This window comes from Rana temporaria, chromosome 9 (genome assembly GCF_905171775.1).
Source record: "Rana temporaria chromosome 9, aRanTem1.1, whole genome shotgun sequence".
Classification (NCBI taxonomy): Eukaryota; Metazoa; Chordata; class Amphibia; order Anura; family Ranidae; genus Rana; species Rana temporaria.
Genome location: NC_053497.1, coordinates 131995066 through 132011936, shown reverse-complemented (window position 1 = coordinate 132011936; position 16871 = coordinate 131995066). Strand labels below are relative to the sequence as shown.

Genomic DNA, 16871 nt, shown 5'->3' with positions numbered 1-16871 from the left:
CTTACCAAGGCAGGTATATTGGTAAAGTGCAGTAACCCTCAGAAAAGCCTTCTAGCAAGGTTGCTTGCTAGCTTTATACATCAATTTATTTTTCCACTAATGCCAGAATTGTCTACATCTTTATGTCACCAGCTCCAGAGGTGGTATCACGACACAGATATGGTCGACCTGTGGATTGCTGGGCAGTCGGCGTTGTTATGTTCATTCTGTAAGTAGAAGAGTTACTAACACCAGTTCTGTTTTCTTTACTGATACCCACTTTCTCCTTTAAATATAAATGTTCCTTCTACTTTAAACCTTCATTATCTGTTAAACATACTACGGATACACTATCTATATGGTAAAATATATTGAGTTTAGGTGTTTCCAGTGAAGGGTACAATTGATGCTACAACATAGACAAGACATTTTAACCACTTACCGCCCGGCGCACGCAAATATACGTCTGCAGAATGGCACGGGCAGGCAGAAGGACGCATATATACCACCCCTTTAAGAAGCGATTGTTGTGGAGGCGCCCGCCGCAATCTCTGTGAGCCCGACCGCGGGTCCCGCGGACTCGATCACCGCAGGCATACCTGCGATCGTCTCACGGAGAGATAGAACGGGGGGATGTTAGTGTAAACACAACATCTCCCCGTTCTGCCTAGTGACACTGTCACTGATCGTGTTCCCTGTCATCGGGAACAACGATCAATGACCTGTCACAGCAAGTCACGTCCCCTGACAGTAAGAATCACTCCCTAGGGAACACTTAACCCCTACAGCGCCACCTGCCAGTGTAATTTTCACAGTAATCAGTGCATTTTTATAGCACTGGTCGCTGTAAAAATTACAATGGCCCCAAAATAGTGTCAAAAGTGTCCAATGTGTCCCCCATAATGTCGCAGTCACGATAAAAATCGCTGATCGCCGCCATTACTAGTAAAAAAAAAATATTAATAAAAATGCTAGAAAACTATCCCCTATCTTGTAGACGCTATAACTTTTGCGCAAAGCATTCAAACGCTTATTTCGATTTTTTTACCAAAAATATGTAGAAGAATACATATCGGCCTAAACTGAGGAAGAAATTTTTTATATATATTTTTTGGGAATATTTATTATAGGAAAAAGTAAAAAATATTGAATTTTTTTCAAAATTGACGCTCTATTCTTGTTTATAGCACAAAAAAAAAAAAAAAAACGCAGAGGAGATCAAATACCACCAAAAGAAAGTTCTATTTGTGGGAAAAAAAGGATGTTAATTTTGCTTGGGAGCCACGTCGCACGACCGCGCAATTGTCAGTTAAAGCGACGCAGTGCCGAATCGCAAAAAGGGGCCTGGTTCTTTTAGCTGCATAATGGTCCGGGGCTTAAGTGGTTAAAGTGGTTGTATACCCAAATTTGTCACTTTTACCTACAGGTAGTAAGCCTGTAAGGCTTACCTGTAGGTAAAATTAATATCTCTTAAACCTCCACGGTTTAAGAGATATTCCCTTTGCATGCAGCCGCTGACATTAGTGGCGCATGCGCTCTGAATGCCTGGCTGAAGGTCCAGCAGACGCTGCCGTACGTTGCCGGGAAGAAAACTCCTGTGTGCATGTGACGTCATCGCAGCTCCAGCCACTCACAGCGTCGGAGCCGCGAACCCGGAAAACATGCCGAGGGCAAGATGTCAGCTTCCTCGGCGTGGACCGGACTCCGATAATTAATGAAATACTAGCTCATAATGCCTTTGCCTTGCAGGGGTTTTCCCTTTTTTTTTTTTTATTGTGCAGGTTTTCTACCGCTTTAAGTGTTTTAATGAGGAAAGCTTCATCCATTTAGAAGTAGTTAACCCTTAGGGCTGGTTCACACAACAAAAACGCACTCCAGATCTATTCCGGATGCGTTTTTGCATGCACATTTTTAAATGCGTTTAAACATGTTTTTGGTGATTTTTTTTTTATGCATTTCCGGATGTATTCCAGATGCTTTTTTTTTCTTCTTTTATACATTTTTTTTCCATTATACTGGGGTCTGGTGCTTTTTTGATGTGTTTTTGATGCATTCCAGTGCGTTTTACCGTGTTGCAGTACAGTCCAGTGCAGGAAAAATGCAACATGTTCTGCTTCTTTTTCTGGAACTAGAACGCCCTGGAACTGACTGTACTGGTGTGAACTATGCCATTGGAAATCATATAACCTACTTTCTGGGGGAGGGGGTTCCACATTGCACTAAAGTTTTTTAACATGTTTAGAAAATTACAGCGACTGAATGAAAAGAAAGGTAATTTTTAGGAACATAAAAAAATGTGGCCTGCCTAGCAATTTTATATGGTACTGTATGTTTTTTATTTTTTTATTTATTTTTTTGCGAAAGTGAAGTTCTCCTAAATGTTTCCCTCCTTTGCATTTCATGGGGGCTGTCATGTTATATACAGTTGTGCTCATAAGTTTACATAACATGGCAGAATTTATGATTTCTTGGCCATTTTTCAGAGAATAATAATGATTTCACAAAAACTTTTCTTTCACTCATGGTTAGTGTTTGGCTGAGGCCATTTATTATCAATCAACTGTGTTTACTCTTTTTAAATCATAATGGCAAGAGAAACTACCCAAATGACCCTGATCAAAAGTTTACATACCCCAGTTCTTAATACCATGTATTGCCCTCTTTAACATCAATGACAGCTTGAAGTCTTTTGTGGTATTTAGCTTGTCAGATGGTAAAGCTGCCCATTCCTCTTGGCAAAAAGCCTCCCGTTCCTGTAAATTCTTGGGCTGTCTTGCATGAACGGCACGTTTGAGATCTCCCCAGAGTGGCGCAATGATATTGAGGTCAGGAGACTGAGATGGGCACTCCAGAACCTTCACTTTATTCTGCTGTAGCCAATGAAAGGTAGACTTGGCCTTGTTTTGGATCATTTGGATCATTATCATATTGGAATGTCCAAGTACGTCCCATGCGCAGCTTCCTGGTTGATGAATGCAAATGTTCCTCCAGTATTGTTTGATAACATTCATCACACTGCATTCATCTTACCAACCATTTTAACCCAAATTGCCTGTGCCTTTGTAGCCCACACATCCCCAAAACATCAGCGATCCACCTCCGTACCTTTCATCATAGGCCTTGTTGACTCCTCACCTGTGGCCAAAAAGCAAAATTTTGGTCTCATCACTCCAAATGACTTTGTGCCAGAAGGTTTGAGGCTTGTCTCTGTGCTGTTTGGCGTATTGTAAGTGGCATACTTTGTGACATTTGCATAGCAATGGCTTTCTTCTGGTGATTCGACCATGCAGCCCATCTTTCTTCAAGTGCCTCCTTATTGCGCATCTTGAAACATCCACATGTTTTCAAAGAGTTCTGTATTTCACCTGAAGTTATTTGTGGGTTTTTCTTTGCATCCCGAACAATTTTCTAGGCAGTTGTGGATGAACATTTAGTTGGTCTACCTGACCGTGGTTTGGTTTTTAACAGAACCCCTCATCTTCCACTTTTTGATTAGAGTTTGAACTCTGCTGATTGGCATTCTCAATTCCTTGGATATCTTTTTATATCCCTTTCCAGTTCAACTACCTTTTCCCACAGATCCTTTGAAGATGCAAGGGTCTGTCCAGAAACTCATTGACCTTTTACACACACACACACACACACACACACACTAATTACAAGCAAACAGATCACAGGTGAGGATGGTTACCTTCAGGCTGGGTTCACACTACTACACTACTTTCATCTTACTTTGCTCTGTGTTCAATGTTTCCCTATGAGAGCGTCTTGTAGCGTCCTACACAAGTCGGTCCGACTTTAAAAATGCTCCCTGTACTACTTTTGGTCCTACATTGATCCTACTTCAGGCCCATTGAATATCATTGAAGTCGGACCAAAGTAGTATCCTGTTCATGAAAGTAGGATGGATGTAGGACCAATGTAGGATAAATGTAGGACCAATGTAGCAGAGCAAAGTAGGATGAAAGTAGTGTAGTAGTGTGAACCCAGCCTAAATAGCCATTCAAACCCCTTTGTGTCAACTTGTGTGCATGTTATCAGGCCAAAATCATCAGGGTCATTTGGGTAGTTTCTGTTGCCATTATGATTTAAAAAGAGTAACACAGTTGATTTATAATAAATGGCTTCAGTCAAACACTAACCATGAGTGAAATAATTTTTTTTTGTTATCATTCATATTCTCTGAAAATGGCCAAGAAATCATAAATTCTGCCAGGGTATGTAAACTTATGAGCACAACTGTATATGTAGCCTTCTATTACAAATTACTGTATAAAAATCTCAGTTTCTGGCACTCAAAGATGTGAAGGAGCTACTTGGGCTGCTGAGACTTTGTTCACTTCACCTGTTACATTTGAAACCTAAGTGACAGTTTTAATATCATCTAATTAACGAATAGCTGTCATCAGAGAAAAGGGGCAATTATACTGTATATATGTGTTAAAGGCAATGTGTGAAATGACGAATTTCACACATTTCATATATATATATATATATATATATATATATATATATATATATATATATATATATATACACACACACACTATATTGCCAAACGATTGGGATGTCTGCCTTTACACGCACATGAACTTTAATGGCATCCCAGTCTTAGTTCGTAGGGTTAAATATTGAGTTGGCCCACCCTTTGCATCTATAACAGCTTCAACTCTTCTGGGAAGACTGTCCACAAGGTATAGGAGTGTGTCTATGGGAATGTTTGACCATTCTTCCAGAAGCGCATTTGTGAGGTCAGGCACTAATGCTGGACGAGAAAGCCTGGCTCACAGTCTCTGCTCTAATTCATCCCAAAGTAATCTATACAGGTATCCCCACTTCATCTCTCCCCCTCCACATATACTGAAGAGTATCCACTTCAAGGACTTATTGATTGATTAAAGTATTAAATCTCATACTATTTAGCAGCGCCACTACCCATTTCTATGGTTGTTTTTCAGGGGTTGGGCTTGGCCCCTTATTTCCACTTAGGGAACTCTTAAGGGGTCAGCATTTATTTTGGACAATTTCATGCTCCCAACTTTGTAGGAACAGTTTGGGGATGGCCCCCTTCCTGTTCCAACATGACTGCACACCAGTGCACAAAGCAAGGTCCATAAAGACATGGATGAGCGAGTTTGGGGTGGAGGAACTTGACTGGCCGGCACAGAATCCTGACCTCAACCCGATAGAACACCTTTGGGATGAATTAGTGCAGAGACTGTGAGCCAGGCCTTCTCATCCACATCAGTGCCTGACCTCACAAGTGTGTTTCTGGAAGAATGGTCAAACGTTCCGATAGACATACTCCTAAAACTTGTGGACAGCCTTCCCAGAAGAGTTGAAGCTGTATAGTTGCAAAGGGTGGGTCCACTCAATATTAATTCCTACGGACTAAGACTGGGATTCAATTAAAGTTCATATGCGTGTAAAGGCAGGTGTCCCAATACTTTTGACAATATAGTGTATCTTTCTATTGGTTTTGAATATTTTAATAATAGCATACCTTTTAATCTTGTCCTTGTAGCCTTTCTGGGAACCCTCCATTCTACGATGAGAATGAGGAAGAGGACAGCGAAAGCCATAACAGGAAAATTTTCCGTAAAATTCTGGCTGCTGAATACGAGTTTGATTCTCCCTACTGGGATGTAATTTCAGCATCAGGTATGTTATCTGTATGCTACTACAAATGGCATTGCAAAATCATTAACTCTATATTGCTCCCTGTCTCTTCCCTGTCTCCCCCTGTATCCCAGTGATTGGGCTGTCCTAATCAGTGAAAAATTCCAGAGACATTCAGTATGGCTCCTGCTGCAGAGAAAGTAATGCCGCGTACACACGATCGGACATTCCGACATCAAAACCATGGATTTTCTTTCGATGGAATGTTGGCTCAAACTTGTCTTGCATACACACGGTCACACAAATGTTGTCGAAAATTCCGAACGTCTAGAACGCGGTGACGTACAACATGATGATGAGCCGAGAAAAATGAAGTTCAATGTTTCCGAGCATGCGTCGAATTGATTCCGAGCATGCGTCAAATTTTTGTGCGTTGAATTGTGTACACACGGTCGGATTTTCCGACAAGAACTTTTGTTGTCGGAAAAATCGAGAACCTGCACTCAAACATTTGTTGTCAGAAATTCCGACAGCAAATGTCCGATGGAGCCCGAGGGCTTTCACACTGAGGCGATGCGCTAGCAGGAGAGAAAAAAATCTCCTGTCAGCAGCATCTTTGGGGCGGTATACCGCTCCTTCCCATTTAAAACAATGGGAAACTGCAGTAATACCGTAGAGGCGCATTGCGGGTGGTATTAACCCTTTATCGGCCGCTAGCGGGGATTAATACCGCACCGCTAGCGGCCAAATCCCGCGGCAATTCTGACTGTATAGTGCAGCTATTTTTAGCAGCGCTATACCGCCACCGCGCCTCCCGCCCCAGTGTGAAAGGGGCCTAAAGGTTAGTGATAGAGATGATACAAAGGTTTTGAATATGGTTAGGTTTGGAGTGAGCCTGTCACTAGATATAGCGCTACAGTCTTGGCAAGTCTGCTTATTATTGGACACTGTGAACTTGCCACACGGGATCCTCTAAAATGCCAGATACTATACTGCTTATAGAACTTGCCATCTCTTTAGTTAATGACAAGCTCAATTCAAGGCTATGGTCCTGGTTCTAGGGAAATTATTTGGGGACAGATTAAAAAAAAGCCTTCATATTTTTATTTTTTATTTCCTGACATATAATAATGACTATAGCTAAATTTATTTGGATATGACTCATTGATACAAGTGTGCGAATATGCAAACCATCATTATTTGAAAAAACATAAATATGGGTCTGAGCATGAAGCTGTGAATGATGTCTTGTTGGCCAGGACATGTCTAGAATTACCAGAAAGTCCTGGCATATCAGTACCAGTGTTAACTTGGCCGACATTTGCAAAGCAAAGAGAATCAATCACTGTATAATGACTTAAAGCGGGGGTTCACCCAAAAAAATTTGTTTTAACATTACATTTACCATACTAAGCATAGTAAGGGCATTTACTTTCGGCAGGTCTTTTTTTTTTTTTTTCTCCGTACATACCTTTATATTCTGATTTTGTCCAGGGCTTCCGGGTTCCGATGACTGCGGGACTGGGCGTTCCTATCCTTCGGTTCGATGATTGACGGCTTGTGAAACAGGTCCCCTGACGCACAACGCGCGTCACCAGATTTCCGGAAATAGCCGAGCTGCGAGTCGGCACTATACGGCGCCTGCGCCCGCCGTGTAGGGCTGACTGTGCAGCAGCCGTATAATGCCGACTCGCAGCTCGGCTATTTCCGGAAATTTGGTGACGCTCGTTGTGCGACAGGGGACCTGTTTCACAAGTCGTCAATCATCGAACCGAAGCATAGGAACGCCCAGTCCCGCAGTCATCGGAACCCTGAGGCAGGGATAGGAACGCCCAGTCCCGGAGTCATCAAAATGCGGAAGCCCTGGACCAAATCAGAATATAAAGGTATGTACGGAGAAAAAAAAAAAACCTGCCAAAAGTAAATGTCCTTAGTATGCTTAGTCTAATGTTAAAATTCGTTTTTAGGGTGAACCTCCACTTTAATTTGCAAATTGCAGAATAGCCAGTTGGGCCTACAACATTATTTGCTCTTCGTACTGTACTTCCTAATGTGTTTAATAATATAGCGCAGTGATTGTGCAGCAAGAATGCGGATTGCATTCTAACCTATAGTAAAGCCTTGTACACACGGTACGATTGTTTGCCAACCGAGCATCTGATCTTTGTCATAAGGGCGTGTGCCCTTGATTACCAACGTTGTCGTACCACAAACACGAACGTAGTGACGTACTACGAGGAATTTCAGCTCTTGGGCCCCCTCTGCTAATCTCTTGTTTAGTGAGCATTGATTCCGAGCATGTATGCTTGTACTTTCAACTTTTGTGTGACGGATTTGTGTACTGACCATCAGAAAATCTGACGTGCAGTCTTTGTCCGCCGAAAATTTACTAGTCTGTCATCCAACATTTGTTGGCCGAAAATTGGACAACAATTGTCAAAAGGAGCGTACGAACGGTAAGAATTTAGAACAGTCTGTCATCAGACAATCCCCTGCCAACAATCGTATCGTGTGTATGAGGCTTGAGGCTGGGTTCACACTATACTACACGACAGTAGTACGACTTTCATCCTACTTTGCTCTGTGACATTGGTCCTACATCCATCCGACTTTCATGAATAGGATACTACTTTGATCTGACTTTGTGATAGTCTGACTTGTCCTTTGACCAATGAAAACAATCCCAGTGCGAGATAAATTATTTTTTACTGCTGCTGTAATCACCATGTCGGATGTCACAAGTCGGATGGTTAGGACAAGGATCCTACTTTGATCCGACTTCAGTGATATTCAATGGGCTGAAGTAGGATCAAAGTCGGACCAAAGTTGTACAGGAGCATTTTCAAAGTCGGACCAGTTAAGACGGCTCTCATAGGGAAACATTGATTTTCACACGTCATGTGTCATGAGCTCCCAATGTAGGACCAGTGTGAACCCAGGCTCAGCCTCCGGGAGGCCAAACGATCAGTGAGGTTGAGCTATAATAACAATTTAATCTGTAATTTGAACCCAATCTGTATGAACTATAATCATGAGTTCATGGCCCGATTAGTAAACATGTAAAAACATCTAACATCACGTTGAAGTTTAATTTCCAAAAAAAGAAGAAAAAAACAGAACGAATTTCCCTGTAATGGATTCCACATCTAATTCTTCACATGACAATTGTGTTTTTTCTTCTAGCGAAAGATCTTGTTTCCCGTTTGATGGAAATGGACCAGGAGCAGAGAATCACAGCCCAGGAAGCATTGGGACATACATGGTAAGTTCTCAGAATTCAGTTCTGCCTCGTATCTTTTAAAGGGAATCTCTCACAAATCATCTCTCAGGCCTCGTACACACGACAGAGTTTCTCGGCAGAATTCAGCCAGAAACTCGGTCGGAGCTGGATTCTGCCAAGAAACTCGGTCGTGTGTACACTTTTCAGCGAGGAACCCGTCGAGGAACTCGTCGGGCCGAAAAGAGAACATGTTCTCTATTTCCTCGTTGTTCAATGAGGAAAGTCGGCCCGCCGAGCTCCTCGGCGGCTTCCACACTGAACTCGCCGAGGAACTCGATGTGTTTGGCACGTCGAGTTCCTCGGTCGTGTGTATGGGGCCTCACAAATCATCTCTCAGATGCCTCTGATGGAAGAAGACATTCCTTAGATCTTGGGAAACATATTACGGTAGTTCTGGAGCTGTGAACCACCATCTTTTTATCTTCACTGCAAGTGGCTGAATCAGGAATTAGCACCTTCCATCATAGGTTTTTCAAAAAGGTATTGATTTCTGACTGATACATTTTAAAGGGCACTTAAACCTATCATGACTGGGCCTGTATTTAGTCTTAAATGCTAACCGTGAAGGCTAAAGCCTGCCATAGATGTTTCAAATCTCAGCCAGTTCAGCAAATCATGTTTGGACAGGCTGATTGTGCCCAAGTTGATCAATCGAACAACTTGGGTACAACCAGCCTGTCAGATTTTACATGCAATTATTGCTAGCCGCTAGCAATAATTACTGTGTTCTCCTGGCAGGGACAGCTTCACTGACTGTTGATGGGGGAATCAAGCGATTGTTGCTCCATCTATTGCTGGCTTTACGCATTAAATATATTTGCCTCCTAATTTAGTTTAACTTACTTTGAGTCTGATTCTCAGAGGTCAGCTGAAGTCTTAAGCCAGCCATAGGTTTTCTTTCCTGCAACCATGGGTCAGTGTTGATAGAGGAATCCCTCTCGCAGAGCCATTGTGTTCTCCCAGCGGGGGGGAGCTGTCCCCGCCATGAGAAAACAGTGACTATTGCAAGTGGATATTACAACCGCTGACAATAATCACATGTACAATCCGACAGGCTGGCTGCATCCAAGTTGGTGGATCGATTAATCCACTTGTGTACAATCAGCCTGCCCATACATGGTTCGCATCTTGGTTCCTGCTGAACTGGCCGAGATTCGAACCTTCTATGGCTGGCTTTATAGTTGCTGTCCTATTTACTACCTGACCCTAATGTTTCAGATTCTGAGTTGTCATAACTCTTTCAATCAACAAGTTGTTTACCATTCTTATAACTATAAGTCCCTGTTATTTGACACAGTTATGCATTGAAGTTGCCAAAACGAGTGCCAGGCCATTCACTGTGCAGCAACGTTTAGATGTCAGATGACCTTTGACCCCTAAATCTTAAGCTGAAGGGTCAGACCAAAATAAACGTACATTAAAAAAAATGGTGGGTGTATAGCAGTGTTTTAAAAAAAAAAACTTGGCCTGCATAATTTTAAGACAGAATATGGTAAAATTCATAAAATATTCCATTTAACACTTCGTCTTCTTCATGTGAACCTACTTATTGCTTGACTACTATTATGGAAACACAGCAAGGGTATGTTTTAAGAGGGTTAGGTGTTGTAAAGCTCAATGCACTAAGCTATAATGACTCTGTTTTTAGAAATGACAGATGAAAATAACAATCATTATGGCAGATAACGTGCATGTTACATCTTAGTGCAGGGGTGCCCAACCAGTGGCCCGCGGAGCCCTCTGATGTGGCCCGCAACCTCCTGTTCTGGGATGGCGGGTTGGCAAGCACAGGTTACCATCCCAGAGCATCAGTGTTTTGAATGAAGCCGGCGGACACATGCGGCTGCGGAGCAGGGCCGCATAAACTGATGCTTACTGTATATCGCTGCCTCCTGTCACAGGTGGAGTGATACCAAATGCGCTCTGCCTGGGACAGCAATAGCTGGTGATACCTTTAATAACAGTCTTACGTTCAGGTAAGTTTATTACTAAAATCACAGTAAATACTGTATATACTCGAGTATAAGCCGACCTGAATATAAGCTGAGGCACCTGATTTTACCACAAAAAAACTGGGAAAACCTATTGACTCGAGTATAAGCCTAGGGTGTCCATCTGCATGCCTCACTATGCCTCACTGTGTCCATGTGCATGCCTCACTTCATCCATGCCTCACTGCGCCCATGACTAGACTGACGTTTAACATTGGAGTTTATGGGGTGCCTGGCGTTGAAAAATCGGTGCTCCCCAGCTGTAGGTCCCCCAGACAACAAACTTTGCACACTTGTATAGGAGAAATGGGGCTACATGTGTGCCATGTGTTCCGGGTCCAGAGGACCTATGACCGGCCGGTACCTAAGTCACCCAAAATCTGGGAGATCAGGCGCAAAAAGGTGACTCGAGTATAAGCCGAGGGGGGCATTTTCAGCACAAAAAAATGTGCTGAAAATCTGGGCTTATACTCGAGTATATACGGTATATGGGCATATCTGTTCTGCAGTGGTTACTGGGCTGCCTTCAAAGTGATCCTCAGGTACACCTGCGGGTTACCTGCCCTGAGTCACAGACTTCTGTTATTACCTGCAGGTTGGTGAGCTTTCAGAAAGTGCACCACACCTGCAGGATTTAATAGAAGTCTATGGCAAAGTGCAGCTAACCCTCAGAAAAGTCACAGGTGCACTGTACTGTACTTATGGCGTGGGTAAACTGCATCACATTCATATGAAAGCAGCCCTAGGCTCCATTCACACGTAAGTTCGACCCAATCAGATCCTTCATTCACCCTTATGGAGCAGCAGATGTAAATGGACTTGTGCCCATCTTCAATCCGATCCGCTAAAAAAACAGAAGGGAATCCGTCCCCTTCCAATTGGGTGAATCGGATTGGAGGGCACAAAAAATAGAGTGGATGCGAACCTGTCATCCGCCTGCTCAACTCATTGTGGCTCGCGACCGGTTACCAAGTCGCTTAAGTGGCCCTTGCTCTTTTAAAAGGTTGGGCATCCCTGTCTTAGTGAATTGAGCTTATAGAGTCAACTGTCTGTCATTCAGCTTCTTCTTTGCAGCAGTCGTATGCAATAATGTTGGAGTTTAGTGATATAAAGGTGGATTTAGAAAAGATAAGTGGCTGAGGCTTGCAGCCGTGATTTTTTTTCCCTTCTACAAGAACACCAAAACCTTAACCGACGTAAGAATGAAAGCTAGTGGCTCCATCAATAATAATAATGTTTTTTTAACACCTAAAAAAAATGACTTGTGAAAGAGATTTTCTTTGTAAAATAATAATTCTAGAATTATTTGGTTGTTGTAAATTTTCAGAGCTTCTTTTCCTACAATTGCCTATATCTTTTCCCTTGAAGGGTTTCAGGAAATGATGCTTCTGAAAGGAATCTGAAAGAAGGTGTTTGTGCTCAGATCGAGAAGAACTTTGCTAAAGCCAAATGGAGGGTAAGTAACATACACTCATAGGTGTGTGCAGCCTATTGCATTAGGGTGTGCACCCCAAAGCTCAAACACACAATACCGATCACTCACGATCTTCATTCAGAAGGGGAAGGGACCAGTAAATGACATATTTACCATCCCCTTCCCCCACTCATTCTAAAACCTCTGGTGGGAGAGCCGGTGGGAGAGAGGCTGGAAGTGCTGTGATGGGGGAAGGGGAGGAGCTAGGGCAGTAGGGAGAATTTGTGCTGCACATTGTGATTAGGGTGTCCCTTTGCACACCTGGCACACCCTGTGCGCACGCCTATGCATACACTGGAAGGTGGAATTGTGGAATTATAAAAAAAAAGTGGTGCAAATACACTACATCAAGGTCAGGTTTCATCATTTAAACGAAGCAAGGAATCTCACTGGTTTATGCCTCGTACACACGACCGTTTTTCTCGGCAGAAAAAAAAACAATGTTTTTCCCGTCGGGATTCCTCTGAAGCCTGCCTTGCATACACACGTTCAGGCCAAATACCGCCCGTCCAAAACGCGGTGAGGTACAACATGTATGACGGGACTAGAATAGGGAAGTTCCATGCAAACGGCGCCACCCTTTGCGCTGCTTTTGCTGATCCTCGTGTTAGTAAAAGTTTGGTGAGAGACGATTCGCGCTTTTCATGCACGGCATTAAATGATGCAATAATTTGCAGCGTGACAAATGTGATATCTCCATTATGAGCGCTAGTTTTCCCGTCTCATAACTTGATTCTTAGCATGCGCGTTTTTTTCCCCTTGGAAAAGCATACACACGACCGGTTTTCCCGACAGGGGAAAAAAGAAAGTTGGTTTTCTTTTTTTTTCCAGCAGTTCCTGCGATGGAGCATAAACACGTCCGGTTTTCCCGGCCAAAAGCTCTCATGGCAGTTTTCCCAACGGGAAAACCGGTCGTGTGTACGAGGCATAGCTGTGGATAATCTCTGGTTTTCCTTGCTCCTGTCTTGGGTACATGTAGGGTGTTTTTTTAATGGGATTTTCCTTCTTTTCCCACCACAGAAAGCCATACGGGTCACCACATTCATGCAACGACTGAGAGCTCCAGAAGGCACTGCTGGGCGTCTCCCTGTCACGCCGAGATCTTCCATGAGTGTGTCACATGAGGTCACTGTGGAAGCCTGCCCTTCGTCTCCAAAACAATCCCCTTCCCAACACAGTATTCCTAAGCCTGACTGCAATCCGAGCAGAATCCAGCAAACCTCTGAGAGTGAGGACCACTCGTCTGAGAAACCAGAACAGAGTGGGCCATAATGTCTTGCTTCTTCCTCCAACCAAAAGAACGACCACACAGAAGGACAAATGATCTGCTTGCAAAACAGGACCAAATAAATCTGGTCACAAACACTGGCCTGAATAGTGATCCCATTGTGGGGGAGACCTAACCTACCAGATAAACGTGTTGAAAGGGGGGAAAGAAAGGCCTAAGGTCACTATCAATATTTAAGGCCTAGATGCAGGAGGAGGGATTATGGGACTTGATAGGATAAACCTTATTCTCAGAGCATGAAAACTGTCCCTGGACAAATTATTTATAGTGTACATTTTCCTAAAAAGTTTTTTTTTTTTTAATAAATAGATTAAAATACCGATCCTCTGACATAAAAAAAAAACAGTGACATTCCTTAATGAAAGAGGGTGATCTACATATAATTTAACATTTATCAGAAGCTAGCAAGCAGGTTTAAGGTCTCTGGTAGACCTGTTCTTCAAGCTAGGTTGCATCATCTTCCAAACTGTTTCCAGGTGTGTAGCCTTTTGCATGTCATCTGCATGTTTACACGTTTTAGTTGGGAGTGTATGTCCTTACTGTACCACAGAGGCCGGTACCCCTGGCAGTAAGGAGATTTAAAACTAATAAAGGAGAACTAACAATCTACAGACATTTGTTCCTTCTTACTGTATAAGAAGAAAAGGGAGTAGAAGTTACTCATAATCGCTTACATTACTTCATGATATGTTTAAAACTGAACTCCAAGCAAACAATACACCAGTGGTTCTCAACCGCACTAGTGCGTGACACTTTGATAAAATTTCCCAAGTTGTGGGGACCCCTAACAGTAAAAAATTTCGCCCCTAACCCTTACATTTGTGAAGTATTAAAACCCCTTATGGTACACTTTAGTATGTACCACTCTTTGTTCTCCTTTCTTTCCCTTTTATCTCTCTATCCTAATTTCTTCTTTTTTTTTCCCCCATCCCTCAATCTAGCCGTCTTTCTTGCTCTTTCTCTTAATCTTTCTCTCCCTTTTTATTTGTTGTTCCCCCTCTTTTCCTTTCCTTTCCATCTATTCTCTATTTTTATTATTTCCCCTACTCCTTGGGGGTGGGAGAGTTTGGATGAGTGGCAGTGCTGGTGGGAGAGTTCTGATCAGCCAACATAGGTGCTCTTGATCAAGGTCATTTGCTGATCTGAGAGCTGTAGTGGGGACTTTTAATGGGAACTATAATCACAGGTAGTGTTACTCACTATGTCTCACACCACATCCCTCACTAGTCAGCAGACCTAGAGTCTCTGCCCCCCCAGCCATGTTGTCAACTGAATTGGGGGCTGCAAAGAGGCTGAGTGGGCGGCTGTGGGCTCCAGGGACAGCCCTGATGGGTGGCTGCAAAAGAGGTGCGGACTTCAGGAACAGCTCAGGATTTGGTGACCCCTGGAAAATCATCATTTGACCCCTGAGGGGGTCCCGACCCCCAGGTTGAGAACCACTGCAGTACACAGATAAAACACATATAACCAAGCTGTTTTACTTCCCAAAGGATTTGTATATATCTGTACAATAAGTTCTAATATTTTTCCCTGCAACAGTTAGGACACACCTATACAGTGGGGATCGAAAGTTTGGGCACCCCAGGTAAAAATTTGTGTTAATGTGCATAACGAAGCCAAGGAAAGATGGAAAAATCTCCAAAAGGCATCAAATTACAGATTAGACATTCTTATAATATGTCAAAAAAAGTTAGATTTTATTTCCATCATTTACACTTTCAAAATTACAGAAAACAAAAAAATGGCGTCTGCAAAAGTTTGGGCACCCTGCAGAATTTATAGCATGCACTGCCCCCTTTGCAAAGCTGAGACCTGCCAGTGTCATGGATTGTTCTCAATCATCGTCTGGGAAGACCAGGTGATGTCAATCTCAAAGGTTTTAAATGCCCAGACTCATCTGACCTTGCCCCAACAATCAGCACCATGGGTTCTTCTAAGCAGTTGTCTAGAAAACAGAAACTGAAAATAGTTGACGCTCACAAAGCTTGAGAAGGCTATAAGAAGATAGCAAAGCGTTTTCAGATGTCAATATCCTCTGTTCGGAATGTAATTAAGAAATGGCAGTCATTAGGAACAGTGGAAGTTAAAGCAAGATCTGGAAGACCAAGAAAAATATCAGACAGAACGGCTCGCAGGATTGTGAGAAAATCAATTCAAAACCCACGTTTGACTGCACAATCCCTCCAGAAAGATCTGGCAGACACTGGAGTTGTGGTACACTATTCCACTATAAAGAGATACTTGTACAAATATGGTCTTCATGGAAGAGTCATCAGAAGAAAACCTCTTCTACGTCCTCACCACAAAAATCAGCGTTTGAACTTTGCAAATGAACATATAGACAAGCCTGATGCATTTTGGAAACAAGTTCTGTGGACTGATGAGGTTAAAATAAAACTTTTTGGCCAGAATGAGCAAAGGTACGTTTGGAGAAGAAAGGGCACAGAATTTAATGAAAAGAACCTCTGTCCAATTGTTAAGCATGGGGGAGGATCAATCATGCTTTGGAGTTGTATTGCAGCCAGTGGCACAGGGAACATTTCACGAGTAGAAGGAAAAAATGGATTCAATAAAATTTCAGCAAATTTTGGATGGTAACTTGATGCCATCTGTGAAAAAGCTGAAGTTAAAGAGAGGATGACTTCTACAAATGGATAATGATCCTAAACACACCTCAAAATCCATGGGGGATTACATCAAGAGGCGTAAACTGAAGGTTTTGCCATTGCCTTCACAATCTCCTGACCTCAACATAATTGAAAATCTATGGATAGACCTTAAAAGAGCAGTGCGTGACAGACAGACCAGAAATCTCAAAGAACTGGAAGACTTTTGTAAGGAAGAATGGGCAAAGATACCTCAAACAAGAATGGAAAGACTCTTGGCTGGCTACAAAAAGTGTTTACAAGCTGTGATACTTGCCAAAGGGGGCAGTACAAGATATTAACTCTGCAGGGTGCCCAAACTTTTGCAGACGCCATTTTTTTGTTTTCTGTAATTTTGAAAGTGTAAATTATAGAAATAAAATCTAACTTTTTTTGACATATTATAAGAATGTCTAATCTGTAATTTGATGCTTTTTGGAGATTTTTCCATCTTTCCTTGGCTTCGTTATGCACATTAACACAAATCTTTACCTGGGGTGCCCAAACTTTCGATCCCCACTGTATGTCTCCTCCTCACCCCAACCCTGTGACTGGACAGTGAAATGAGAAGCAGTAGACTGATGAACTTAACTGT

At 42.6% G+C, this 16871-nt stretch overlaps 1 protein-coding gene across 2 annotated transcripts in view; it reads left to right on the top strand.

Moving 5' to 3' along the window:
• Positions 1 to 14242, top strand: part of LOC120914081 (caM kinase-like vesicle-associated protein) — a 123770-nt gene extending 109528 nt beyond the window's left edge. For both annotated transcript variants that reach the window (XM_040324541.1, XM_040324542.1), the window contains 5 exons: positions 133 to 208; positions 5504 to 5640; positions 8782 to 8860; positions 12238 to 12325; positions 13364 to 14242. In XM_040324541.1, coding sequence (XP_040180475.1) covers positions 133 to 208; positions 5504 to 5640; positions 8782 to 8860; positions 12238 to 12325; positions 13364 to 13615 — 632 coding nt within the window. In that variant the 3' untranslated portion in view covers positions 13616 to 14242. The remainder of the gene's footprint in view (positions 1 to 132; positions 209 to 5503; positions 5641 to 8781; positions 8861 to 12237; positions 12326 to 13363) is intronic.
• Positions 14243 to 16871: the final 2629 nt, after the last annotated feature.